Genomic DNA, 26,889 nt, shown 5'->3' with positions numbered 1-26,889 from the left:
GAAACGGCCTTTCCAAAGGAACTCTGCTGTGAAGGGAATTTAATGGAATAATGTAGCTACTGCCTTTGGGATGGAGGGGGTGTTCCCATCCCTTTCCTCACCGTGACCTCAGTGAAGGACTTCCAGATCCCTCCTGTGTCCCAGGCCAGGACAGCTGAGGAACAAAGGCACATCCGTTCCAATTCGTTCAATTAGAGTACACCGAAGACTGACAGGCTGACTAATACCCTCCAGCAATGTTCCCTCTAAACTGTGCGCAAAATCAGTGCACATAGGAAATTGAACTGCGCACAAAACATTAAATTGAAACGGAATTATAATAATTAAACACGGTCGTCAATTGAACAATACTCAATTGACCACATGAGACTGGCTGCGAGAGGCGCAACGTGGCTGTGTGCAGTACTATCGCTACTCGATCACCGATATCAATGCTCTCGCGGTCTCGTACCTCACTGCTCATGCTTGCTCCGAACTCTCTCTCTATGACTGGGCTCGTTGAATCGCTGTCCCGGTCGTTTCGATCTCTATGCTTCTATATTAACAAAAAAATAATTTCTGGTTTACAATTTTACATGTACCCAATTAAGTGCGCAAAAGCTTAAGTCACTGGGGAAAAATTTGCACAACTTGATTTTTTTTGCACACGCAAGCCATTACAAATTAGAGGGAACGTTGCCCTCTGGGCTCCAAATTCTGACTTTCTATTGGTCCCCATTGAGCTTCGTAGTTCGTAGTGCTCTTGCAAACAGAAACTGTTGTGACAAGATATGCAGCCATTTGTTTAATTATCAAGAACATTTCCTTCATATGATATTAATACAGAGATTAATTAAAGCATTGTAGTTTTCTATTGTTTTGATACTTCATCCTGTCTGTTTTTTTTGAATATATAAATTATAGCTACTTGAAGCTGCTCTTGCCTCTGATTATTTTCTTCACAATATTTTTACATTTAGAATCAAAGCACGTCGATCACTGACTATTTCTTACGGTTTCCGTTTCACGTTATTAGTCTCACGGGTGCTTTTTGAGGGCACCCGACGAGAGGTACAGTACGTCTTACTTGTAATCAAGTCGGTCAAAGTAATTTTTAGGATTACGTAAAATGATAACTAAAATCTCGCTATAGAGTTAAGGAACTAAGAAGTTTTATTTCGACCACTGGGTGGCACTCGTGTGCCAAGATCTTACTCTACTCCGTTTACTCTGGGAGATACTCTGTGACCCTTATAGAGATAATATTGATGGTCTTACCCACTGCATCACTGACTACATAAACTTCTGTGTTGACAGTGCAGTGCCCACCAGGAAAGTGTGCTGCTTCTCCAATAATAAACCCTGGGTCACCAGTGATCTGAAGGCCATCCTAAATAGGAAAAAGAGGGCTTTTCAGGCAGGTGACAAGGAGGAGCTGAAGCGAGCACAGAAAGAGCTGAAGGTGAGAGTTAGGGAGAGCAAGGTGGCTTATGGGAGGAAAATGGAGGACAGGCTGATGGAGAGCAATGTGAGAGAAGTGTGGAAGATCTCCGGATACAAGTTGTTCGGCGCCCAACAGAGTGAGGGATGCCTGGAGAGGGCCAATGAGCTGAATCTTTTCTTTAACAGATTCCTTACAGGGTCCACGGTCCATTCACCTCACAGGCCTTCACCTCAGACACCCTCTTCATGTCCTCAGTCACCCCATCATGTGATCCCTCCTACTCCTCCTACTCCATCTTCCCCTGCCCTCCTCGGCCTATCCATCACAGCTGACCAGGTCAGAAGGGAGTTGAGGAGGCTCCATGCAGGGAAGGCAGCGGGTCCTGACGGTGTCAGCTCCAGGGTGCTAAAGATCTGCGCAGACCAACTGGGTTCAGTGCTGCAGTAAATCTTCAACCTGAGATTAAAAAGGGTTCCGGTGCTCTGGAAGACATCTTGCCTGGTGCCAGTACCCAAAAAGGGGCACCCTAAAGTCTTGAATGACTACAGACCAGTGGCACTGACATATGCACAATTTTGCACATATTTTATTGTTTTTACAGTGAATATGAGCATATTTTGCACACGCCTATTTATTTATTTTATATGTATCTTGTATTACTGTACGTATTCTAATTTTTCATATTTAATCCATTTACCCTCGGGATCAATGAAGTCTTATCTATCTTACCGCACCAATTTACCACATAGGTGGATTTGTCCATCGGACAGACTGACAGTAGTGATGTCTAAAATTAATAATCGGTTTTTTGACGTGGTTGGCGTTGTTCGCTAAAACTGAATCTGTCGCAATTAACAGAATACAAGTTCAATACAGTATCACTTATGAAGGATTGGGTTCTTTAACGCAGAGTTGTAGCAAATAAACTAAATTAAACTGACAATGGTCAATTGAACGAGTTATTAAAACAAAAAAATCTAATTTAAATACTATGCAAGACAGCATCATCCTGTAGTTCTCTCAGGTTCACATGGGTATGTGCCCTCACTGCTGCCAGCTCAAGTCAGCCCCCCACCGTTGGGGACTCAAACCCAGGACTCCGGCATCACTCAACAGAAATCTCCCGTCAGTTTAGCGGCTGCGGTCCCTGCTATCCACGTCATCGCGCTGGTAAGCCAGCTCGAACAACCTGCAATGCTGGCAGTATGCGTTACAATATTCAAACAAGGCAAAAGCCGAGTAATTAAGATGCGCCTTCCTAATTTGACTGTTTTTTGTCCGTAAAGAAAGGGAGCCCAGTTGACCCTCAGTGCATAAAATGATGAATTTCTGTTCCACATTATTAAGTTCATTAATCTAACGCCAATAATCGAAGACTTCAGCCTTAAACGGTGGTTGTGGAGGGGAGTCCCCATCACCTGTAAAGCGCTTTGAGTGGAGTGTCCAGAAAAGCGCTATATAAGTGTAAGCAATTATTATTATTATTATTATTATTATTAATAATAATAATATTATTATTATTATTATTAATAATAATAATAAACACTATGCTTTGAAGTGAAATAAGAAAGGATAAGTACAAGCGTTACAATAAGCACATCAATCCAATCCAGCCTTCAACACGATATAAAACGTAACAAAAAACTGTATTTTAGTGTAAATTACATTTTTTTATTTATTATAGTGTAAATTACATTTTACATACTATCGTACCAGCACAACACAGCCAGTTTAAAAAGCACGTCCTTTGACACTTGTCGAAAGTGGCCAATCAGGAGATCAGTGACTATTCAGGAATGCCAAAAGCTCGACCAATCAGAATTCAACATTTAGTGCCAAGGGGTGGGGGGGGTGTACTGGGTGAAATCTCGCGTTGAAGTGACGTCATTAAGAGGCTCTCAGTACAGAGGAGGGAGGCAGGTAGGAGAGAGAGCAGCCCGGAGGGTTCGCTACTTGGAGCGTGGAAAAGACCATCTAAAAATGACAAGTAGGTTTCTAAACGTCTGTTCCTTCACGTCTCTGCTTGAGATACACGCCTCGCGTGTCTGTGTTTAGGAAGATGTGATCCGGTGGGGATTCAGCGGCGCTACAGTGTGACCGACAGCTCAGGAGGCAGGCGCTAGGCCGGGATGGGGTTTTGCGCTATATATGTTTTTTACGTTTAACTGTGTCGCTGAATTAATTAAGGCCATAAAATGACCTTTTATGTGGGGTTCAGTAATACAAGATGCGGGAAAATAGTTCAGAGGAGGGCAGGGAGGTATGTGGTGTGAACTTGTAGAAGGGGTTTGGTGTGTAACTTGTATTGTTTTCGCTTTAGATAGTTAGGCAGAAGTGTTAACAGCCAACGACATTACTTTAAGCGGTACCGAAGGAGATTCAAATTTTGTTTTGTATGTCCTGACATTGAAAAAGAGCACGGGTTATGGCTGGAAATCGGTTTTCTTTGTCATTACTGCATCTAGCTCGTTGCCATCAAGTGGGTGGGGGGGATAAGTTGCTCGTATTGTGACCCAAGGACGGTCGTTACAGCTGTTGTAGTTTTAACTCCTCCACCAGACGACCCCCGAATGGGGTCGTTATGAAAGCGCCGTGTTCGGGAGCAAAGGAAGGGTGTTTTGTTATTGTTTTCAATGCGCTGTCAGCCATGTGAGCTCTAGAGCGCCCCCTTGCCACGTCGCCGGGCTGGTGAAGCTGTCCCGCTGTCGCTCGGCGGCCCAAGGGCCGTCAGACTGCTGTGTGGATGTGGACTTGTGTTGTATAAATAGACCCCACGTCCTTAAAGTGTGTGCTTTGTGAATAACCCTTTGAGGAGGATAGAAAGGGCAATGTTACTAAATCCTGTTAATACAGCATGGGTTGCCAGGAATGTTTGTATGTCCCACAGTGAGAACGTCTTGCGCTGGAATGGTCGATTCTGTACTTTCACATGCGGGGAAGACGCTGTCAGCCGGAGACTCATGAGTACAGCTAGTACAGAAGTATAGTAGCGTGGTGTGTTGTGAGCTTAACATAGTTTCTGCCGTTTCTCTGCAGACTTGTTCCCAGGTTTGAAAGGGTGACTCTTGTGTGTGACCCCTTTCTGGGTTCACGACCCAGCAGTTAAGTGTGTGGTAGTTCTGAAACTGGACTTTTAATTCGGTCATTCGTGTACCTTATGCTGTCATTGATGGCGGGTATGAGTTGTCATGTATGGTGAAATACAGAACCGTACATGAGTGGGTATACAATGTCAAATGTGGGAAAGCTAATTATTGCTACTGTATGTGCTCCCCCAGTTTGGCATGGTCAGGTTTCAGCTTCACATTTCAGCTTACAGTGTGAACCCCCAAGACTGCTCACGGGGGAGACTGGGGTAGTGGAGGCAGGCGCCGCTGAAGCTGAACTTCTCCACCACCTGGGGCGGAGCGGTGGCTCTGTGGCTAAGGATCTGCGCCTGTGGCTGGAAGGCTGCCGGTTTAAAATCCCGCGGCCGGCAGAGGAATCCTACTCCGTTGGGCCCCTGACCAAGGCCCTTAACCCCAGCTGCTCCAGGGGCGCTGTATAAATGGCTGACCCTGTGCTCTGACCCCCAGCTTCTCTCCCTGTCTGTGTGTCTCATGGAGAGCAAGCTGGGGTCTGCAAAAAGACAAATTCCTGATACAAGAAACTGTATATGGCCAATCGGATGATGTTATCCCCTGTGCTGGGGAAGGTCTTTCCCCGCGGAGCCCCTCGTGGAGCCCTCACTCACCGGCGGTTGTGTTTCTTCCTCATGCTGCCCACAACCTGCAGGGGGAAATCAGCGGGAACTTGCCCGCCAGAAGAACGCCAAGAAGCAGAATGAGCAGAGCAGGGGCAAGAGGAACGAAGACGGCCTCTCAGCCGCTGCCAGGAAGCAGAGGTATGCAGCTGTTGGCCTGCCCCTCGCTCGAGGGCAGTACATGCGTCCTCTTATCCTCGGGCTTAATCGTTTCGGACTACAGTGCAGTAGGCTTTTGAGTACTGTTTCCCAGCCTGGTCGTGGAGATGCAAACCACCGTGTCTGCCCATCTTCATTCCAGCTGAGCTCTTCTTGCATCACCACTGGAACATGTCTTGCGTGGCGAGTTTTGGTTTGCGTGTTTCAGCATGCGGTCCCGAGTTTCAGAAATAACCTACTGCAAGCGTATTGCTGCCACTAGCTTTATCTGTACAGTCAAGTCATCTCTCCTCAAGTTTCATTGTTTATTACTGAACAGCTGCCACTCAGCTGATGATATATTTGTTATTTCTGTTTTGTCAACTTTGTGAGCATTTTAAAAGTCCTTTATAGAGTTATATTTTGGGAATATACCCGAGTTTTATAGAATTCGTGTCATTCAGAAATTTGGTACCAAGTTGAAACCAGTTACAAATCCAGTTTGGTTCTAAAGAAGGTTAATATTCCATAAGCAGAAAATTGACATTGGTTATCCTGCAGTTTTTAAAAAATCATCTGGGACAAATCATGTGACTACAGGCCCTACTGGAACAAAGTGAGGAACCACTGCTTTAAATTACCAACACTTTGTGAATAGCTGTTAAAATGTCCAATTAAGCCAATAATGAGCTGATTTAAGAGAACAGCACAACTGGAAAGAAACCTTGATGATAAACTGTCCCTTAGGGCATAGGAAAGGAATTGCCTGTTTTCAGAGGGTTTTTGAATCATTGCCTGCTTTTAAATCTGAGAAAAGTATTAACTTGGTTCAGTGTATTGAGTCAGCAATTTCTACCTGATTCTTAATAGAAAACGTCAACACTGTCATGTAGAGTAGAGATCTGAGTTCAGCGGAGATGGGGCCACAATTCCCTGGACGCATTTTTCTCCCATTGGCCTTGATTACTTAATTGAACCACAAATTCATCTTTACCCATGTGACCTCCTTGAAGTGTGGAAACTGTCTGATGTAGATAACTGGGTGAACAGACCTATATAAGAGAAGCTAAAAGGAATCACATTTACTTAATGAACCAAATTTAGTTGTAAAATGCATACGTTTTGAGAATGTTAGGCAACATTTTTTTTGCTTTTGGATCCAGAGCTTTGGTTTTAGAAAATGGAAACTTCTGTTTTGTCAGTAAGCAAATTATGTTTTTATGCAACTATTTAACATGGGTGTCATCATTACCTAGACCTGTTCAACCTTTCATTTAAAACTTAATGCATACCTCTTTTTCTTTTCCAGGGATGCGGAGATCATGCAGCAGAAGCAAAAAAAGGCTAATGAGAAACCGAAAGAACAATCTAAATAACCCAATGAAAACATTGCTTCAGACAAAACTTCATTTTTACAAGATTCAGTCTCTGGCACAGTGTTCTTGGAATTAAAAGATGAGATAATGTTTTGTCTAAGTACCATTGTATAGATCACTTACATTCTTGTAATCTTTCTTATAGGGGGATTATGTGGTTTGTAGTTTCAGATGGCTGCCTTCTGGCTTGAGATTGAGCTGCAAGGGTTATGAAAGACACCCAGCTACAGTGTGCGTACATGTGAACATGCATAGGTTTCACCTGTTATGAACAGAATTTAAACCATAAAAGGAGCAGACTGCCTTGCTTGGAGCTACATAACCTTGTATTTTTGTATCAAACTTTGCCCCCAACATGTAATTATTTAATAAACTGTAGCTTTTTAGGTCATTTTGTCTCGTGATTGTGAAAACACAGAAGCTGCATGGAGATCGCTGTTGTTTTTCTGTTAATAAACAGATTTTATTTTCATTTGGTGAGACCTGGGATCAAAAGTTAGGCTGAACTGGACAAGAGTGTTATGGACTGGACACACAAGGCAGTTGCTGTTCCATCCAGTCTTTGTATTTCTTACATCTGTTGTAATGGGTTAACTTTTTTTGTCTTGTAAAGTTACTTTAGTGCTCCATATTCTGTATATTTCAAATCAGAGAACACGCTCTTCTGTAACAGTCTATAAAACATTATCTTGTAACATTTTCAAGTGAGGTGGTGCAGACATTGCATTCCATCGAGCAGGATTTTACTTACACGTGGGACACTTTGCATAAGCTCAGTGATCTAATTGGAATGAAGTTCAAGCTTTAATTTGTCATAGGTCCGTTAATTGTGCATAAGGGTTTTAAGGAGTCAAGCTGAAAGCAACCAGTAAAACTTAAACATTGTCAATCAGGTGAAAAATCTGTGAAGTCACAAGTAGTTGTACAATGCCTATAGTTCAGATTCAGCAACTACTGAAGATTATTGGAATAGGTTTTATAAGCTGCATTGAAGAAGGATGTATTTACACATGCTTGCATCATGTATATAAGGGGGAGGGGGATTTAAAAGTTGTATTAAAAATACCTGTTCACGCTGCAGAGTTTAACAACCAATAACATGAAAAGAATTGGATTATAGTCACAAAACAGATTGCTTCTGCAACTGTAGCAGCTAGATCAAAGGACGTTGTTTAAACCATTAAGTGAGATATAGTGACATTTGGCAAAAGTGGCATGGGCCTGCTTAAGATGGCAGGATGTCTATCTTCTTACTCATTTGAAGTCCAGCATTTTTGGATTTCAGTCATTTCAATTAATCTAGCTGCTTAATATTATACATGAGCATCTTTTAGAATAATTTTTAAATCAACTACAATCAACACCAGTCTTCAATGAAACTTTAGTGAGGAAAAATGTCCGTAACACCTTTTTCCAAGTTGTATTCCAAAACAAGTAGTTTCTCATTTAAAAAAAATACTACTTTGCAAATCATTGTTAAATGTTTGAATATTTATTTCCTTTTATACACATAGCCAAGTTCAAAACACTAAATGTTTTTCATTAATAGACATCTATGCTAAAAAATGTACAATCGGTCCTTCATTGTTTTGAGGTATTCAAATGCAAAAGTTGTCTTATTAAAAATATAAAACATTTTAATATAAAATACATTCATAGCAAATTGTTATACAAAACATTTAAAATACTTATCCCACTACAGTAGCTTAAGAATTTGTAAACCATATTTGAACAGTTGCTCTGATTTTGCATTAGAAAACCATCTCGGGAAATAGTGCATGGTTCTGTGCCTAACAGTTAAACATTGTGCCATCCCTCAAACACTGTCAGCACTCATTAACATCAGTGTACTTGAACTGAACTTTTCATTAAAAGTGCATAAAAGAAACTCCCCTGTAAGCATGCATGTTACCCAAGACAGTTCCTCTGCATTTTGTATTACATTTTGAATATTGGGAGAGAGTGACAGATTGGAAAGCTGCAGAATAAACACTCCTCTCCCATCAACACTGAAGAAGAAACATGGGAAAGGTTCTATCTTTCAAACGCTTCAAGCTTATATGAAATGGCTTATCTAAGAAAACAATACAATTGGAGGTTATAAAATTAGTTAAGCAGTGCTATATGAATCTAGTTTCTAGTGTTGACCTGAATGGCAAAAATCTTAAAAAAATGGGAAGGTATCCTTCAGTGTCCCAAGACAAGATTCTTTGCGAGAGTCCAGATGTTAAAAAAATGGCTTTTGAAGTAATACACATTGAAAAAAATCCAAGCAGTTACTTCTCGGGAGGAAAATGTTTCTGAAATGCTTTTTTTTCTGATCATCATGAGTCTGTGTCTTACTGGTTTGAATCTGGTCAAACCTTTAAGACAAAGCTAGAGTTGCACAAAATGTCAGTCTTCTTTAATGCGAGTTCATTCTGCATTCTGGAGCCAGCCAAAATGTGCAGGATGTCTCTCACTGGTGTCAGCCCTGCTGTTTCCTTGTGGAAAACATTCAAATTCTTACATCTTACAGCAGCTGCTCAGGGCTTTTTTACCGTCCACAATAGTCACGTTCATCTGTGGCTCCGACTTCCTTCTCAGAACTGAGCTCTTTTTAACTTCCCTGAGTTGAAAAAAAGAAAACCGAGTTGAGCATACAGAACCAACCCTAACAACCCTGGTTCTGGCTAGCAAGTGAAAGTTGATAATATTATGAATGTAGTAATAGAGCATGATTTTACAGTCAAGTCCCCCCAGCCTTTCCCAAGGAAGTGAACCGTAAGTCTGTATTACCGTGCAAGATGAAGGACAGCTTCCACAACGTTAGTCCCTTCCTTAGCGCTGGTCTCACAGAACAGGGCATTGTAGGCCTGCAAAATCAAGAATCATGTCAAGTCTCTGAAGAAAGCCTGACAGAAATACACCATGCAAGGCAAGACATTTGCAAACTGTACAACTGAATCATCAAGGCTTTACTGGGTCAAAACTCAATGATTTTGAAATGGTCATGAGAATCGGGGGTTGTGGTTGTAGCCCAGGGGTCACTGGTCACAGGTGGGCGACTGCTTCTGCAGGTTTTCTATGGCTACTGAAAACACCAGCAAAGTCCAGGGAAAAGTTATTAAAGTTATCCAAGCCCATAAGACCTGGTTTATGAAGAACGGAGCAGGAATGAAAAACTCCAGTTGTAGCTTCGAAGAGGTCTGCGCCTCAGGAGCCAGATTCTGGATACTGCACCCTGCACCCATTCCCATAAACTGGGCGTCCATAGCCAATCCACACCTTATTTATTTTAAATATTACTCTCAAAGCTTTCAAATGTGTATAAACAAGACTTTTATATTCCATCTGACATGACAAAAACAAGAGCATTTTACCATGGCTAATTTCTCCCCATGTACCGTGTGGACGCAGCTGGACTCCGTCTCCTCTGTCCTCAGGTCGGTCTTGTTCCCAATCAGACACATGGGGATGTGGTCGACTGTGGAATCCTGGGAAGATTTTTTAAAGCTGTTCAAATTGCCCGATAAGTCTGCCAAACCACACCCTTCAGTTCTTCTCCACGTGCCAAATGAGAATGTAGACTTCTGAATCATCACACAGGAGTGACTCGATTTAGTTGTTCTTCCCAGTACACATTTAGGATGGCTTTATTCATGATATTAGGCAAGCAGCTTGGTTAGTATTCTTTTTTTTCCCCCAAAAAAGAACTTTACAATATTAAAATTACTTTGTGTACAAACAGGAAACGGGACCCAGCTGCCCGCGTGCGTTGCTGTACCTGAACCTGGTCGATCCACTCTCTGACGTGGAGGAAGCTGCTCTCCGAGGTGACGTCGTACAGCAGCAGTATCCCATGAGCCTTCCGGAAGTACGACCTGGCAATGCTGCGGAACCTGATGACGGGGTCAGCAAGGTCTTTTTAAACAAGCTGTAAATCAGCTTTCCACGGCGAGAGGTTGCAAATCTTTCAGCAGGGGCGCAGAAAGCCAGAAAACTTTCACACAGAATGAACTCAAACGTGGTGTAAGTAGAGCGATCTTCTCCACAGCTTGCCATTTTTCCGGAATTAAACCATGCTGGAGTTCGTATTCCAAATTAATGTGCACTTTAGGATCAGGCACAACAGTTTGTCAGTTATTAAAAATGCACACTTTAAGTGGTTCCATTTTGGTCACAAACTAACCTCTTCTCTTCTATAAAGGAGAACAGGCAGGGATGAACACCTTTACCTCTCCTGTCCTGCAGTGTCCCAGATCTGCAAAGTCGTCTGTTCCCCATCAACCAGCATCTTTTTCATTTGGAAATCGACTCCTACAGAAAAGAGAAAGATGTTCAATGGGACTCCCTAAGATTAAGTCTCTATACAGTATACACTGTACATTCATGCGTCCTTTAAAGGAGCAGAGAGGAAGAGCAGCAGCTACAAGTCTTTTGGACAATTCTTTCCTACTTACCAATTCACAAACTCCAATCAAAAGCCTTTCAATAGAACAAAGCTGAGAGAGCGACATACACTGGGATTCCTGTTCACGCTGTTCTCTTGGGACATGTACAGCACAACAGACAGCACTTCCATACAATATGCACAGTACATTACTTACAGTAATTAATAATGACCACACAACAAAGCACAGTAACATGCAGCAGGCAATACAGAACAATAAGAAGCTATTTTATTTAAACCACAGCATGTATCCAATTGGCCAGCACCAATGATAAGGCTTCAAGACAAACTACAGCTTGAGAGGAGAAAGAGCTTACATTTGTCCATCAAACTAAAATGCTTTCTATTTAAAATTCTAAAAGCAGTCTAATTAAGGCCACAGGTAGCAATGCCTCTGCTTTGTATGAAAAAGGGACTCCAACCTTGCAAAAGGGCAGACTGAAGTCGGGTTCAGACTATAAACTGTCAAAGTGACTGTTTGTTAATACCAACCTTCAGACAGAATAAGTAGATTTCAGCATCTGCAAGATTTCTGTATTTCTCGTGAATGTGTGTGAGAGATCCTACCAGCCTAATTACATTTTTAATAATGTCATCTGGTCACATGAGGTGATCAAAGAGCAAATGGCAACTCCCCCATCTGAACTGGGCTAGTGCAAGACACACATCCTATCTTCAGAATTATTGGAAAATCTACCGCATAGCATTCTTTGCTCACGTTCTGTAAAAATGTCCCCTTTGGGCTGATTACATTTCCCAGTTCATGGTAATGAAAACCACAATAATTATGACTAATAAAAATAAAAATACCATCCGGTACCTAGAGGGCAATGATTCAAGTTTTCAATTGAGTAATTAAGAGAGCACCCTGTTATTTCTTACCTAATGTAGTCTGAATGTCTCCTCTGAACTCGTTCGTGCTCAGCCGGAGTAGAAAGCTGGACTTCCCTGCTCCTGCATCCCCAGCCAAGACCAGTCTGTACATCGGCCCAGGGGCTTCAGCATCAACAGTGTCCATTGGCTGTGCAGACAGGTGAACTCTCAGCCCAGATCTTTTTTTTTAATTCAGTACCTCTAACCCCCGATGAAGATGTTCGTCCCTCGTCTCAATGCCATAAAGAGACTGGAATCACCCACTTGTGCACCTAGGGTATTAAACCCCACTACTGCCCGAGCTTCAGTCAGGGCCTGCTTGATACACGAGCCTGGGTACTGCTGTGGCTGTGCTCACTCCTCTGGGTGCTTCGTGCTGAGGCACGTTCATATAATGGTCTGTCGAGGCTGCAAAGCTGCTCGTCTTGAGAGCACAGATCCCTAATGAAACTCGTAGGCATGCTTTCCACCCCACTTTGCAGGTTCCCAGGAAGTCTCGCTCAGCCAGGCTGCTGTCTGGCTTTTAAACCTATTCTTCTTTGCTAAAAACGTTGATTCCCTCCTGCACTGAGCAGCCCTGAGTAGCCCCGAGTACTGCGGGCCCCTACCTTGGGGGTGAACGCTGGGAGACGCCTCCGGATGGAAGAGGCAATGGAACTTCGCCGGCTGGGGGCGACGGAGGCCGTCCCCTCCGACTTCAAATCTGACATCTGAGACAATGAAGAGCACTATGCATTGTTATATTTTTTTACTTAGTTTCCCGACCTCACGTTTCGTCATCTGCGATATGGGGAAAAAAACGTGTCTTTCCATAGGGGAAGAACAAATGTACTGAAGCGTCATCACTGAATGATCCGCTCGACGAAAACGAGGGGCTAAGCCCACTCTGGCTTAGAAAAGACATGCATTTCATGAAAAGTAAACGAGCACCTGGTACCGTGTAATGAGGATCACTTCTATGTAGCACCCCGACGGTCTTAGCTGGGAGACGGCTGTGTTTACCTCTACGTCTGACTGCACGTAGGAGTAGCTGTAGTGCACGGTCTCCACGGAGTTGGGACTGTCGTCGCTTTCGTACTCGCTGCCGGAGTCATCGCCTGGCTCCAGAGACACAGACACACCGCTGTCCAGGTACCTGTCCGCCCAGCTGGCCACCTGGGAGTATCTGGTGTCTGTTGGCTCGTAAGAATCCACCGTCATGGCATCGTCCTCGCTGGCAAAGCTTGACGAACGAATAGCCGCAGCTGTAAAGTTTGACTACACTGCGCCAGGCAGAGGAACGCAAGGTGAAGCATTTATTTCCCCCTCTGCCCCTGTACACATTCGCAATGAGGGATGTGCGCTCACTGAAGAAAAGCATTTAGATGTAAAGAAAGAGATGGTGATGGTAACTGACAACACCACCAATGAGACAAAAATCTAAGGCAAACAAGGAATGGAGTGTCGGATTTAAACTATCAGATGACAGACGGCACTGGGCTGTATTGGGCCACCTCACAAAGCCATCACTCTCTCAAGAAAGTGAAAGACTTAAGCCTCACGGGATACCTGTCCTTAGCACTTCCTGTCCACATCCTGGGTCTTTACCTGCTGTAATTGAGCATGCGTTGGTCACCAGGCTTTAAACTCAATAGCGGACTCTCATCCCTGATCGACAGATGCTAGAGAAGAGAACACCAAAAAGAAAATTAAAAAAAAAAAAACAGATCTTGGAAATATTCAGACTGACCCAAAGACCTTGCATCCCTACAATTTCAAAATTCCGCTGTGGAGAAGTCACAGCGCAGTTCCATATGGAGTGGAAGCAAGTTTAATAAGATGCCAAGGTCCTCTCATTCACTCGTCTAAAGCACAGAGATTCTCCCGAGAGCTTTAATACCTTAGTCATAAACACCCTCCACTTTACGTTACATGCGGCGTTAAGAAAAACTCAATATATATTCGTACCAACAGTGTCCTCTAGCACTGTCCCACACATTGTTCAGGCGATCAGAAAATGTCACACATCCCACAGAGACCGTAACCAGCTAAATCAAGATTTCCAACTGCCACAGATTTACAGCAGCTGGCCTGCCTCCTTCCTTAAAATGGAGGGGAAAAAAAGTTTAAAGAACAATAAGTACAAGCAAACTAAGTAAAGTGCCGGTTCTCCCGAGAGAGGCACTCACCCTCTTCTTCCCCAGCCCCACGCTGCTCACCAAGGCTGAGCGCAGCCCGTCATTGCTGTCGTACAGCTTCTTGTTCATCGTCCTAGTGAACATGCAGCAGAGGGACATTGGACACGCGTGGAGGCAAGAGGTACAGAAGACAACTCACTGTGGACAAACGCTGAAAACGTCTAAACTGGAGAAAGCTCTGTACAGGGACTCCAGTGTTAAAAAAAATATTAAACTTGCAATAAAGCGGAGGAGGCATTTTAGACTTTAAGTCCTTTTTTGCGTTTTACCATTCAACTCCTTCGTTGAATCAGGAACCATATTCTTGAATGATGGGACCTGGAAATAGATTTGACATTTCTGACATCGGGGACTTACTGGAGGATTTCAATCTGATTGCAGTAGGACTGACGTTCAGCCAGCATCTTCCGCAGGACCTCTTTCTCCCTGCGACACCAGAAAACAAAAGGCAGCCCGACATGACCCCCGGACAGGGCGCAAGAACATTCCCGCCATACCACACTAGCCTAGCAGTGGAGCAAGCTTATGCACCCAGATTTGCAAGAAAAAAACATTTAAAATCCCCAAATCTCCCACAGTTTATCCAAACATTGCAGTTCTGTCTAGAAAGCCTCATATTCCAGGGGTAGCCAACCTGAGCCCATTAATTCTCTGCAAGTCTGTACCTTCAGCTAATCCTTAATTATCAAAGTGATCTTCAGCATTTAGGTTTATGAGGCCATTAAGAACCAATTCAGTAATTACAGTTACTGGACGGTTCCTCTAATGGCATCGAATAAAAGCACCAAGGCTGACTAACCCTGCTCCGTTCCAACCAACTGGATCTATACAGGCCTGTCAAAGTGTATTCCACAAGCGATTAAGCAAGTTCTCAATGAGACACTGTAAATGCAGGGAAGTGCTGGTATTGCCAGAGACAGATCCTTCACAGATTGTTCCCGAGTACACTGGCCCCACAAGATCGCCTCCCCTCACCGCTCGTGCTGCAGCTTCTGGTCTGCATACTCGTTCTTCAGTTTATCCATTTCTACCTGCAGAATGGAAACGCTCATCTGGGCTTTCACAAGCGAGCTCCTCAGCTGCTCATTTTCCTGGGGAAATCAGAGAATGCTGTAGAGAATTGGGACATGCAATGCTTTTCCTTCCCTCTTTAGACATTGAGGCTCATGGAGGTTGCATGGGAAGAAGACAATTTAGGGTTTATTTATCAGTGCACCTTATCCATCACACACAGTATGGAGAAATGGAGGATAAACAACTGAACTCAGGGTCTGTTAAATGAAGAAGAGAAAACTAAGATGTGTCCAATGAATATGTGGAATTCTTTGGACATGAACTACAAATTTCAATAAACAACCTCTCTTCCATATAATTAAGCAGTCCTATTAACATGGATTCTCTACGTGCCATTAACATTCTTCTTATAATTTTGCAACATACCTGAGTCATCTCAGTGATCTGATCTTTTAGCTGATGAATGTCTTCCCTGGAGCTGCTGTGCCAGAATTCCTCTTGCTGCTATAAAAAAAAACATATTACAACAGAGCATAATTCAATGCACAACTAAACAGTGTTAAATTGGGACATATTATTGCTGTCATCTTTGCTTGAACATTAGAGAAAAAAATCTCAAAGTAATTTAAGGGTAATCCACAGCCCTGGTAATTACGTCCTGTGAACATTAATAACATGGCCTCCTGGGACTATTAAATAAGGATATTATGCTGTTCTGTATGATATAAAGGAGGAGATGCAGTGAACAGGTGCTCACGTTTGCAGGGAGCTTTTGTTCATTCAAACATTACTGTCCTGAAAGACATGGATAGTGGTACCAGCTTTAGCCTTGTGGCCACACCAGGTGGACTAATATTAGTCTGGTGTGTTCTAGAAATATGCAATTACCTGATACATTTGTATCATCACTATTCAGGAATAAGCTAAGGTATACAAGAGGTACTGGTTGCCCAGCTTCTATGTGTACAAGTAATGACACATCGGAAAGAGTTTTCCGTCTTTCCCTGCTGGAAGCAACTTTAGTGATCTCCCTATAACTGACAGAGGTTGAAAAGCACTAACTAAGCTATCAAAAGGCAAGCTGCTCTTCCCAGCCTCTGCTGCAAACACCAGGAGGAAGCCGCGTCAGCTTCCTGCAAATCCCCTGGCAAGACCCACCAAGAGCTCCCCTGTGCCCCCCGAGTGCTCGCACCTTCCGCAGCCTCTCCACGGCCACCTGCAGATCCGCCACTTCGCTCTCGTGTCTCCTCTGGATCTCCGCCACGGCGGCTTCCAGCCTCTGCCGCTCCTGAAAGCATGAAAGTCAAGCACCGGAGCCCGGACAGGGGAGCATGTCTCCCAGCGCGAGCCCCACTCGGCGGGCCCTTCTGCATAATTCGAAATATTGCAATTCAGCCCCCATCATATCATACATCTTTATTAAAGTGGTCTAATGAAATTGCTTTAATATAGTAACAATGCCCTTTCCCTTTAACAATTTCCCTGGATCCATCGCCAGGTTCAGGTCCTCACCAGGATGCTCCTCTTGCCCTCGCTCAGCAAGTGCACACGCCAGCCCCTCTCATTATAGGCTGGTGCTCTCTCACCCCCAGGCAGGCTCCCCGGCCCCCCTCACCTCCTCTCGGACCCTCTTCTCCACACTGGCCAGCTGCTGCTGCAAGTCCTCCTCCAGCTCGGTCAGCTGCTGTGCTGTCATTTCCTCTGCCCTGCAGGACAAGGGCACACTGCTCAGGCAAGTCACTCGCCTGGGTCATCCGGAGCTCAAGAGCAGAGTGGGCATGGGAACCTGCAGCCCAGAAGAGCCTTTCATTTACCGCATGGGAACCACAGTACTGCTGCATCACGGACAGTCAGGCCTTTAAGTCAGCATCCTCTGGGACCCTCTGCCTCCTTTGCAGAGGGGTTAAAGTACCCTACCCCTCCAAACCCTCCTCATCGTCTTCTGTCATCAGCAGGTGGACACCTGGCACACTGCACAGACAGAGACACGTGCACAGAGGAAGATGCCACATGCCTCACCTTCAGCTGTACCTTGCGGTCCATTTTCTTATCCAGAATTTCAAAAGAGATCTACATTTGGTCAGAAATGTATAAAATCCAATATGTGCTCCCAGCATGTCATATAATTAAGCATGGTTAAAAACGCCTTGTGGTTTTTCTTAGTAAGATAATACTACAATGAAAATGCCCATAGGAGAACTTCTGTTCTTTTGTCACATAAAATGTTTTCTGAAAACTATTGGAAACATTGCCAGCAAATGTTGAGTGATGGTCTTCTGTCATGTGTAACTGGCAGGTGGTGCATCATGCCTTAAGCAGTTGTCTAAGGGGCACAAACCACAGGGGTGTGATCTCGAACAGCCAAGCAGACCTAACCTGCATGTATTTAGGAAGGTCGAGGAAGCCAGACTACCAAGCAGAAATCCACGTGGACAAGGGGAGAACGTGCACACTCCACACAGAGGGTGTCCCAGACCAGCGCAAAACCCAGGTCCCCAGAGCTGTGAGGCAGCAGTACGAACCACCATGTTACTATGCCTCCAAGTTTAGAAGGACTTTTTTCAGCCAGGCGAATCTTTCGATATCAAGAAACAAACTCTGGGTACTAAGAGCAGGATGCTGTCTTATTCCAGCTCCACAAACGGCAGAGAGCAATCATGTCTCAATGCACACCATCATTGGGTGGACCGGTGGCTCTGTGGCTAAGGATCTGCGCCTGTTACTGGAAGGTTGCCGGTTCAAATCCCGCGGTCGGCAGAGGAATCCTACTCCGTTGGGCCCCTGAGCAAGGCCCTTAACCCTAACTGTTCCAGGGGCGCCGTACAATGGCAGACCCTGTGCTCTGACCCCAAGCTTCTCTCCCTTTCTGTGTGTCTGTGTCTCCATGGAGAAAAGCTGGAGTATGCAGTAATGCAAGAAATTGTATAGGGCTAATAAAGAAACATTATACATTACATCAGTGTGATTTTTAAGAGCAAAACCCCAGATATCTCATAGCTGGACAAACGTCTCTCTGGAGTCATAAGGAGTGGAGAATGTGCAGATGAAAAATATTTTTCAATGACTTCTCCCTGTCCCTTTGTTATCTGAGGGAGGGGAGCAGTTTGAATAGCGTGTCAGTGAGCCATGTAGGTGGAACACGAAACCTTAATCACCTAGAGGGAGCCTCAGTAAGGAATGGAAGTCTTAGGATGAGGTACGGTTTAATAGAACAGCCTACATGAATCACAGACTTTGAAAGAAATTATTTCCAACTAGTACGGATTTACATTTTCAGAAAAGCGATACCCACTTTCGTCACTACACTACACTTTTTAATTGCAGCACATGTTGCAGGAGGGCCAAAATGAAAAACAAAATGCCCCCCGTGCAGGAATGTATCCTTGAGGCATTACAAACAATTCACCAGCTTTCAAAAGCTCGTAAGAAAAAAAATTGATACGGGTGTTCCTCAGGGCACAAGCAGCCCTTGAAGAGAAAACAATGCGAAGATTAGCATTACTATCCTTCCACCACAGGAAATCTGAATCCATAATGCAGGAACAGTCAAGCAAAATGGGTTATTTACTCACTGTTAAAAAAAAAACTTTGCAATCCTTTCCCAGATGCGTTTTATTCTTGTAAAGGAATAGCAGTGTTGCACATGAAGAAAGAGGTATTTGGTAGCTCAGGTATGCTGTTCTTGATTTATAAAACACAGACATACTACAGTAGGTTGGTCCATCTCCCTCCTCATCAAACCCTCTCCAAACCTACTGCAAGGTAAACATCACTGATAACACTCAACTCTAGAGGGTTTTTAATCTCTTACTGTCTCTGGGTATCTCAATAAGGTTATTGAAATTAAGGCGTAATCTCACTAACAACCTAAAATCAAAACCATTGTAAGTTTAACTGCACCAATTTCATGTCGCGGACACCTGCAGGCACACAGGTGACCAGGACTGCACACCTCTGCTTTGTCTCTCCTGCCTGCTGCCCTCTCCCCAGAGCCCAGCCCAGCCCAGGGTGTCCACGTACCGCCTGAGTGTGCTCTCCTGCCTGCTGCCCTCTCCCCAGAGCCCAGCCCAGCCCAGGGTGTCCACATACCGCCTGAGCGTGCTCTCCTGCCTGCTGCCCTCTCCCCAGAGCCCAGCCCAGCCCAGAGTGTGCTCTCCTGCCTGCTGCCCTCTCCCCAGAGCCCAGCCCAGCCCAGAGTGTCCACGTACCGCCTGAGTGTGCTCTCCTGCCTGCTGCCCTCTCCCCAGAGCCCAGCCCAGCCCAGAGTGTGCTCTCCTGCCTGCTGCCCTCTCCCCAGAGCCCAGCCCAGCCCAGAGTGTCCACGTACCGCCTGAGTGTGCTCTCCTGCCTGCTGTCCTCTCCCCAGAGCCCAGCCCAGCCCAGCCCAGGGTGTCCACGTACCGCCTGAGTGCGCTCTCCAGCTGCTCGGTCTCCAGGCGGTGGCCCCGGTGCTCCGTCACCAGCGTGTCGATCAGGGACTCGTACTGCTGCAGCAGAGCGTCGTCGGAGAAGGCGTGGATCTGCTGGTACAGCCGTGCCACCTGTTCCTGCCCCCTGGGACAGACACACAGACGCCTACTGGCACCTCTTACACCAAACACTACCTGCTTTGGCGTCCCTTATTGGAAACTTTCATTTTGAGCCATGTGATTCATCTCAGAATCAGGAGAATTGTTCTCACTTAAACTGCATTTCTGCTCTGCTTGCCATTTCATTGCATTTGTCTTGAATTTAGGTCGCCTTGCTTAAAAGTGTCAGCAAAACAACAACAACAACACTGTAATACAAAAGTCATGGTGCTGAGTTGCCACTTTTTTGCTTGCAGCACACATAATGCAATATTAATTAAACTCATAATTTTAGACTAACAATGCGAGGACGTTCATGATAAAAAAAAATGGTTGAACTGTTCCTAGGCAATCAAATGACATGAAATACTTTTACTTTGAAATTCAACATCCATGGGATCCGTCTCAGTTAGTCTCTGATGTTTTCCAACACACATCTTAAACGCTCCATCAACACTTAAAACATATGTTGGCTATTTACAACTAAATACACTCAAGTATTACGAATCTAGGGTAGGTAAGAGTTCTAATCTGCACCGATCGTTGTTTTAATCGCAATTTATAAAAGCTCCAAAACATTTTCTGAATGCATTCATACAGAACTTTAAAAATAATTACACAATCAAGTGATAAAATTAAAATTATTTTTAATAAAAACTCTGCCCCTGCTGAAGAAGGTCAACTCCGTGCTTCCGCGCTGTTGCGTCATCCAAACAATAGGGTTGTATTGCTTAGAACAATAAAACATGGCACCACTGCGGTCTTTCACATTTGTACATAACATCTTTTTAAATGTTTAATTGTTTTAAATTTTAAATTTATTTTTTTTAATTATTTTTCAGCACGAAGGCTTTGACGACCAATTTACTCGTTGTTTACAAGCCTTACCACGGTGTCTTCACAGCGCTGGTCAGCAATAAATAGGGTGCGATTATTCTTCACGAGGCGTTGTTGAAAAATGGAAAAGCCAGGCGCCTATTTTTTTTTTAAGACAGGGAAACTACAACCATTTAACCGTTGTTGCGGTGATGCCTTTATCTGTGAAGAAGACTGCGTCTCCGCAGAAACAAACTAAATACAGCAGCAGCAACAGGTAGCATCATCCAATCAGGATGCGGGGACAATTCCTAATTAGAGAGGCGTCAACAAATCGTGCCGCACAAGACCCAGCCGCCGCATTCACGGCAGCTGAGGGGAGCCAGCCGGTGAGACCCCCGATCCGGTGGCCCCCTTCAACTCTGTGTCCTTTATAAAAGAACCTGGGATTTAATGTAAACGCCCCCCCCCCCACCCCGTTTCTATTGCTTTCATCACTTATATTAACAAATTAACAATAACTAAATTCTGGAGATGAATTTACGTAGAATACCGAATAAATACAACTACAAAGTATGAAGTGTTTAATTACCGTTTCATCAGTGAGTGATACGAATTAAGAGGATTAAACCGTTGTAGTATGCCACAATACAAAATTAAAATCAAACTGGGGGCAGACACCAGCAAGGAAGATGTAGATGGGTGAATTCGACTTACTGTATTCCACAGGACGTGATCTGCGCCTGCTTTTATTCCTGGGATGAGTTTGTCTCGAACTGTGTGACTCCTAAATTTCCAAGGACGCCAAACCATAGTAAGGGCTACAACATAATAAACAGAAACTTGTTTTTGAGATTTTCTCTTATGTTTCAAGTTGGAAACTATTTTAGAACGGGGAGATATTTTGCACGGCACTGATGCGGTACAGAAATAGGGATATACAGTAAATGTTTGAAAGGGGTATATGAAATAGTATTCTTCTATATTTTCAACAGGACTAAATGCACGGAAAGGTTAAAAACAAAAGGAGTGCGTAATTTTGTCAGTCGGTGTCATTAAAATTCAGAAGACAAGGGGTAGCCTAAAGTATTATTAAAATGTATTGATTGGCTTTAAGTTACTCATATTTGTCAAAAGTGCGGTAAAATGATGTGGTAATTCAAAAAGCTTCTGTTTCGTACTGTTGAAGGCGTGGTGGGGTATTACATTCGAAATTACTTTTGAATAAAAATGTTTGAAATGCTAGACTGTTTTAAAAAAATCCTCTGTGCTCTAGTGACGGTTCTCCTGGAGGAACTGAAAGAGTTTCTCGTCGCCCTGGGAGCGAACTGGCCGATTTGCGTGCATTTGGCTGCATCACTCTCTGAACGCGCCTCCGAGCAGCTCGACTTTCGCCGCGGATCCGGTCAAACAAATGCGTCACCAAAGTAGATTCCCGTGTAACTGATGTCCGGTTGGTTGGCCGATTTGAGAGATTACAAAAAAAAAAGAAGACGCATTTTAAATTAATGATCTGCTATAAAAGCCTCAATCAACACCTTTCAGTGCTCTAAAGTTTACACTGTCAAGCGCTTTGCTCGGTGTCAGTGTCCCCACTATACACTGAACACTAAACGACCGATACCCAATGTCCTGGGTACTTCTGTTTTTAGACTGGGAAGCCTTCTACTTTAAAAAAAAAGTACATTTAAGACTGACTATATTAAAATCTAGCCTCCCGTCGCGAGGGGAATATAGACTTCTGTCGTGGCTCAATGTACCCTAAACGTTTGATTGCGTCGGGACAGTGTGTGCAGTGTCCGACTTGTTTCAAATCCTTGAGCACAGCAGAAGCTAACAAAAAAACAAAAATACGCAACATTTTCCACAACCAGAAAACAGTTAATGATTACTGAGATAACTTCTTCATTTCCATGAGGTTCTCTTCCCCTCTCAGCGCGTTTCCTAACTGGCTTGGTGCCGGAGTCGCAGGGAAGAGAACAGTCGCCCCTTTGTCAATTGTCTCTGCCAGCTGGCCGTATCGATCCACTTCACTGGCAAAGCATCGGCTGGAGACAGAGCAAAACACCCCACCGGGGCGCATGCCGGCACCCTTACCTCCCCAGGTAACCGATCTCGTCCCCCATCCTGTCCTCAAAGTCCTCCCAGGGGCTGCTGGGCTCGTGCGGGGCTCCCCCGAGCGCAGCCAGGTCCAGAGTCTCCGACACCTCGTGGAACCGGGCCGAGAAATCACTGTAATCGATACAGCCGTCTTGGTCCACATCGAACTTGTTGAACAGGAAGGCCACTTCGGAGCTGCGGACGTTCAGCTCCCGGCACACCGCCGCAAAGTCCTCATACTCGATCCTGCCCGACTTGTTCAGGTCGCAGGCAGAAAACAGTCTCTGCAGGTCGGGCTGGCTGTCTGTGTCAGCTAATGGGGAATCCATCAGAATATACATGTAGTTCACGGATTGGTTCCGCAAAGGCGAGAAGGACAAACTTAACACTCAACTCAACTCTCGGATGGCGACAGAACGAAACCACTCTTGTAAAAAAAAAATCTCCGCTTCGCTGAGCTTGCAGGTGCTTGTAAAAAAGCACTTTGTTTTAAAATTTGGGTCAGTGCACCTTCAGCTCCCCTGACGTCACGCACCTGTGGATCCCCTAGCTGAGGCCGCGCGCGGAGCGTTCCTCGCGACTAGTCCGCCTGCTACGCAAATGGCAGCCTCGCGCCTCCGAGCGGAGCTACCTGGAGGGCGCCGTGAGGAACAGGTTGACGGCGATTAATACCCGTGTCAGGGGTGTGTCTGGTATTTCTTCCTGCACAGGTCGCCGAATGTACCGGCTGGAAGGTGAAAGCCGCGGAATTCATGTACCTGGTTTATTATTAATACTCCATAATACTGGTTTGTCAATTCTACTCCATGAATTAGTGTTCAGATTCCCGGGGTTCTACGACCAGGTATTTACGTTTAGAAAAACAAAAAGCCACAAAGCCTGACGTTTACACTGTATATATGACTAAACACAGCATCTCCTTATTGTAAAAATTATAGCAACACGCAGAACGGTAGCCAGTGATTCTAGTCTTTATTTAGCATTAAGGATTGGGTTTTATTTCTCCAGGAAATCAATATTCGTTTACCGCGTTATGCAACGCTTTTGGTATGTGTGAAATTCCCGGGAAGAAAAAAAATCCCAGCGGACAAGAGTATCGACTTTACAGACCCTTTCCAGACTGAACACAGAAACTCCCTTTTGTACACACGCTCCACCCACCTGGTAATCCAGAAGAGGAGAGCTGATGCTGAGGCTGAGTGTGAGTCAGAAGAGTTCCCAACCGGTTCTCCCATTAACAATTATTCAAATCAGATTTAAAACAAAAGCTTTGCTCGTCACCCCCACACCCCTTATAATTCCATTGAGTTCCATTGAGATCAATATGTTTAATTATGAATACAGGGCCAATCTTTCAAAATAAGGCAAGTGACCAAATATCTTCCTACACTGATTATGCAGCCAACCTCTGAGTACTGTACTTTCAAAAACAACTATTAATGTAAAAATATAGGGTCTAGGTATCTTTCTTAAAGATTGTCATTATTCTAGTTGTTGCCATGCTTCCCTCAAGATTTCACTGTGTTTTACTGCTCTTATCAGAATAGCAAAAGCAATTTTAAAGAATTGCGCTCCATGACAAAATAAATTCAACCCCACCTCCCCCAACACACACACACACACTCTCTTGGAGTAGCACCCATTTTAAATTCCCTCATTATGTTTTAAAGTGAAACATTTTCATTTTATTTTTGTTTTCCTACAGCCGTCTTACCTCTGACTTTATCAGTGTCTTCACGTTTCCAAAAACATTCAACAAACGTTTCCCATTGGCCCTTACCCATCACGGCCTCCTCATAATCCCCATCTCTGAACTGGCTCCATCACTCTGCTCTCCTCCCCCCTGAGAGATAATGTGTGGGGAGTGTACTGGCGTACTTTGGCTGCCGGCGCGTCGTCCAGGTGGGGGCTACACACTGGTGGTAGTGGAGGGGAGCCTCCATTACCTGTCAAGCGTTTTAAATGTGTCCAGAAAAGGCGCTTTATAAATGTAAGGAATGATTATTATTAAATTGAGAAAACAAATGGGCTCTGGCACAAACAGCTGTACCTGAGGGCAGTATGTGAACGTACCCCTGAGGCTCGTGTTTAAGAGTATACTCAGCGGCATCAGCTGCAGCCCCTCCAGTAGCTGACGAGCACAGAGAGCACCGATGGTCACAGCTGTGACTGAGCTGCCCCGTTCAGCACAGATGCCTCCCCGTGGTAACCGTAGTAACAGATTCCTCTCTGCAGGGATCCGGTCCTTCTGGCTGCTCTCCTTGTCTCCATGGCTTTTTTTATCAACCCAGCACATCGTCGGTTTCCCAGTTCGAGGAATGAGTGCCAGCTGCTTGGAAGAGGATCTCTACCAGGATGTGGGGAAAAACCGTTCCCAGCTGAGATGGCCGACATCTCTGTAAATATTGAGTTTTTATTTCACTTAAAGGTGTGGATTTATCACTTACCACCAATTCCTAACACCGTTAGTTGTGCTCCTAAGGCGATTTTCATATTGTGGTTGTACAGTCGATCTGTAACTGTATGAAATATGATTCATTACCTCTGCCAATTCTAATTGTGTTTTCTTTTTTAGCAACTGTGCTGTAGACATCTGGTTTTCAACAACGAAGGAAAAATAGTCAGAATTTGGTGAATTTGTCCTGGGGTCTATAAGGATTGAACTGCAAAAGTGGTCACAGAGATTGGAACGCAGAGACAGTGGAGGCAGTGGGGATTATGAAACTAACCAGTGATTTTCACTACTTCTTGTGTACAATAATCAAGAAAGAGGGGGCTAGAGGCACTACAAAAGGGACAGTATGTTTTTCTTTCTGATCATTTAGTATGTTCAGTATTCCAGTATTGCATAGTCTTTACTATGAAGAAGCACGAACATCTTCTGAAGTTTGTTTCTCTGCAGTCCCCTAATTCAAAGGCATGACTAGGCTGTACACACCACCTGTTCTCCATATGTACACAAGGTGGTTAGCATGATAAACCTGTGTGTATCTTGCCAAAGTTCACCCTGCACACAAAGGTACCTTATTATTTGTAAATATTACTTCTAAAACAGCTCACTCTTTGATTTTACATTAGCATTCCTTAGGTTTAACTATTCTCCCATTATGAGTCACTGCAAAAAAATGTGCTCCTGGAAGCACTACATTCATAAAAAGCACATAGGTTAAACCTACTGATAAGCCATCTTATGTATGAGATGATAGCTGGAAAGACTATTTTTAAATTGAGAGTGAGTATCTTTGTGTTGTATACAAACCATGTATACACAGGGTTTTTTTGTACTTCGTACTTGTTGGAGCACATCACATTAACTTTTAACACAATCATTTTGAATCCTCCTCTGCTTCCTCTTCATTAAGGCTATGGATGCCCTTGTAACAAAGTGATACTGTATAGGTTTATCTCTGACCCATTCGGACTTGCTTGTCACCACAAACATTCTGGTCCTGGAGAGCTTGCTGTTTCAGACCAAACAGAAAAAAATCCCCAGATCATTACTGATTCTAAAAATGTTATGAGCAAAAACCCCGCATGTATTTATGATAATGTTCTGAACAAGTCGGCTGGTTGTGATGTCATTCCGGCTTTGCAAATTGGTTTTGCAAAAGAAAAATATGTCTTTTCAAATATTCTGTGGAGTTCTTAATCTCCCGAAATAAATTATTAATTTATCAATTGCAATGTGAAACACAAAACAACAAGAACATCTGCAATGTGACCGCCTGTTACTGCACAGGGAGCGCTATGGCGTGGTGCACAGAGGAGCCTGATTTCAAACTGCTGCCCCACTCACCTGGCAGTGCCGGTCTTTGGTGAAGGAACTAGGGCACTATGGCCATGGCTGGCCAGTCCTGGTCCTGGACAGTGTGTCTGCAGGTCTTCTAGGTCTCTTCAGGTCCCAGCACCTGAAGAGCTGGGAGAAGCTGTGAAATTGTCAGTAATGAACTGATTGCCATTATGAGCTGTGTTGGAATGAAACCCTGCAGACTCAGAAGCCCTCCAGGACCACCCTTGCCCACCTCTGAGATAGGGGTACTGGCACATGTATTTCATTCTTTTTGACTAGTGTTATAATGTGAAATATCTAGTTACATTACATTTAAGGTGGACACACAGGTGATGACAATGACATCCCAGAGCTGGGGCAGGAATGACTCAGGGACCCCAAAATTATCATTGTTTTAATGGGGTATGCCCTTGTGAAGCGGGGGTGGGGGATGGGGGGGC

At 44.3% G+C, this 26,889-nt stretch overlaps 3 protein-coding genes across 4 annotated transcripts in view; 2 read left to right on the top strand and 1 right to left on the bottom strand.

Moving 5' to 3' along the window:
• Positions 1-916, top strand: part of fkbp16 (FKBP prolyl isomerase 16) — a 53,243-nt gene extending 52,327 nt beyond the window's left edge. The window contains exon 8 of the mRNA XM_088641343.1: positions 1-916. This exon is cut by the window's left edge and continues 813 nt beyond it. The gene's annotated coding sequence lies outside the window, so the exon portion shown is untranslated.
• A 2,380-nt stretch (positions 917-3,296) lies between these two features.
• On the top strand, positions 3,297-7,070 carry serf2a (small EDRK-rich factor 2a). Its single transcript, XM_088641342.1, has 3 exons — positions 3,297-3,410; positions 5,198-5,306; positions 6,613-7,070. The coding sequence occupies exons 1-3, from the start codon at positions 3,404-3,406 to the stop codon at positions 6,677-6,679; spliced, it is 183 nt and encodes a 60-aa protein (XP_088497468.1). The 5' UTR covers positions 3,297-3,403; the 3' UTR covers positions 6,680-7,070.
• A 1,079-nt stretch (positions 7,071-8,149) lies between these two features.
• On the bottom strand, positions 8,150-23,631 carry rasef2 (RAS and EF-hand domain containing 2). Of its 2 annotated transcripts, none has more exons than XM_088641340.1 (17): positions 22,657-23,631; positions 19,577-19,729; positions 16,791-16,881; positions 16,368-16,463; positions 15,602-15,679; positions 15,137-15,252; positions 14,519-14,587; positions 14,153-14,234; positions 13,572-13,645; positions 12,987-13,206; positions 12,593-12,694; positions 11,994-12,132; positions 10,897-10,978; positions 10,446-10,560; positions 10,042-10,155; positions 9,458-9,534; positions 8,150-9,287 (listed from the first exon to the last, which is right to left on the bottom strand). In XM_088641340.1, the coding sequence occupies exons 1-17, from the start codon at positions 22,998-23,000 to the stop codon at positions 9,185-9,187; spliced, it is 2,055 nt and encodes a 684-aa protein (XP_088497466.1). In that variant the 5' UTR covers positions 23,001-23,631; the 3' UTR covers positions 8,150-9,184. The 2 variants fall into 2 exon arrangements, with proteins under 2 accessions (XP_088497466.1, XP_088497467.1); XM_088641341.1 differs by having other exon boundaries at positions 15,602-15,676.
• Between the last annotated feature and the right edge of the window lie 3,258 nt (positions 23,632-26,889).

This window comes from Lepisosteus platostomus, chromosome 7, assembly GCF_059453375.1.
Source record: "Lepisosteus platostomus isolate fLepPlt1 chromosome 7, fLepPlt1.hap1, whole genome shotgun sequence".
NCBI lineage: Eukaryota > Metazoa > Chordata > Actinopteri > Semionotiformes > Lepisosteidae > Lepisosteus > Lepisosteus platostomus.
Note: the sequence above shows the minus strand (reverse complement) of the source record. Positions and strands in the feature narration are given on the sequence as shown.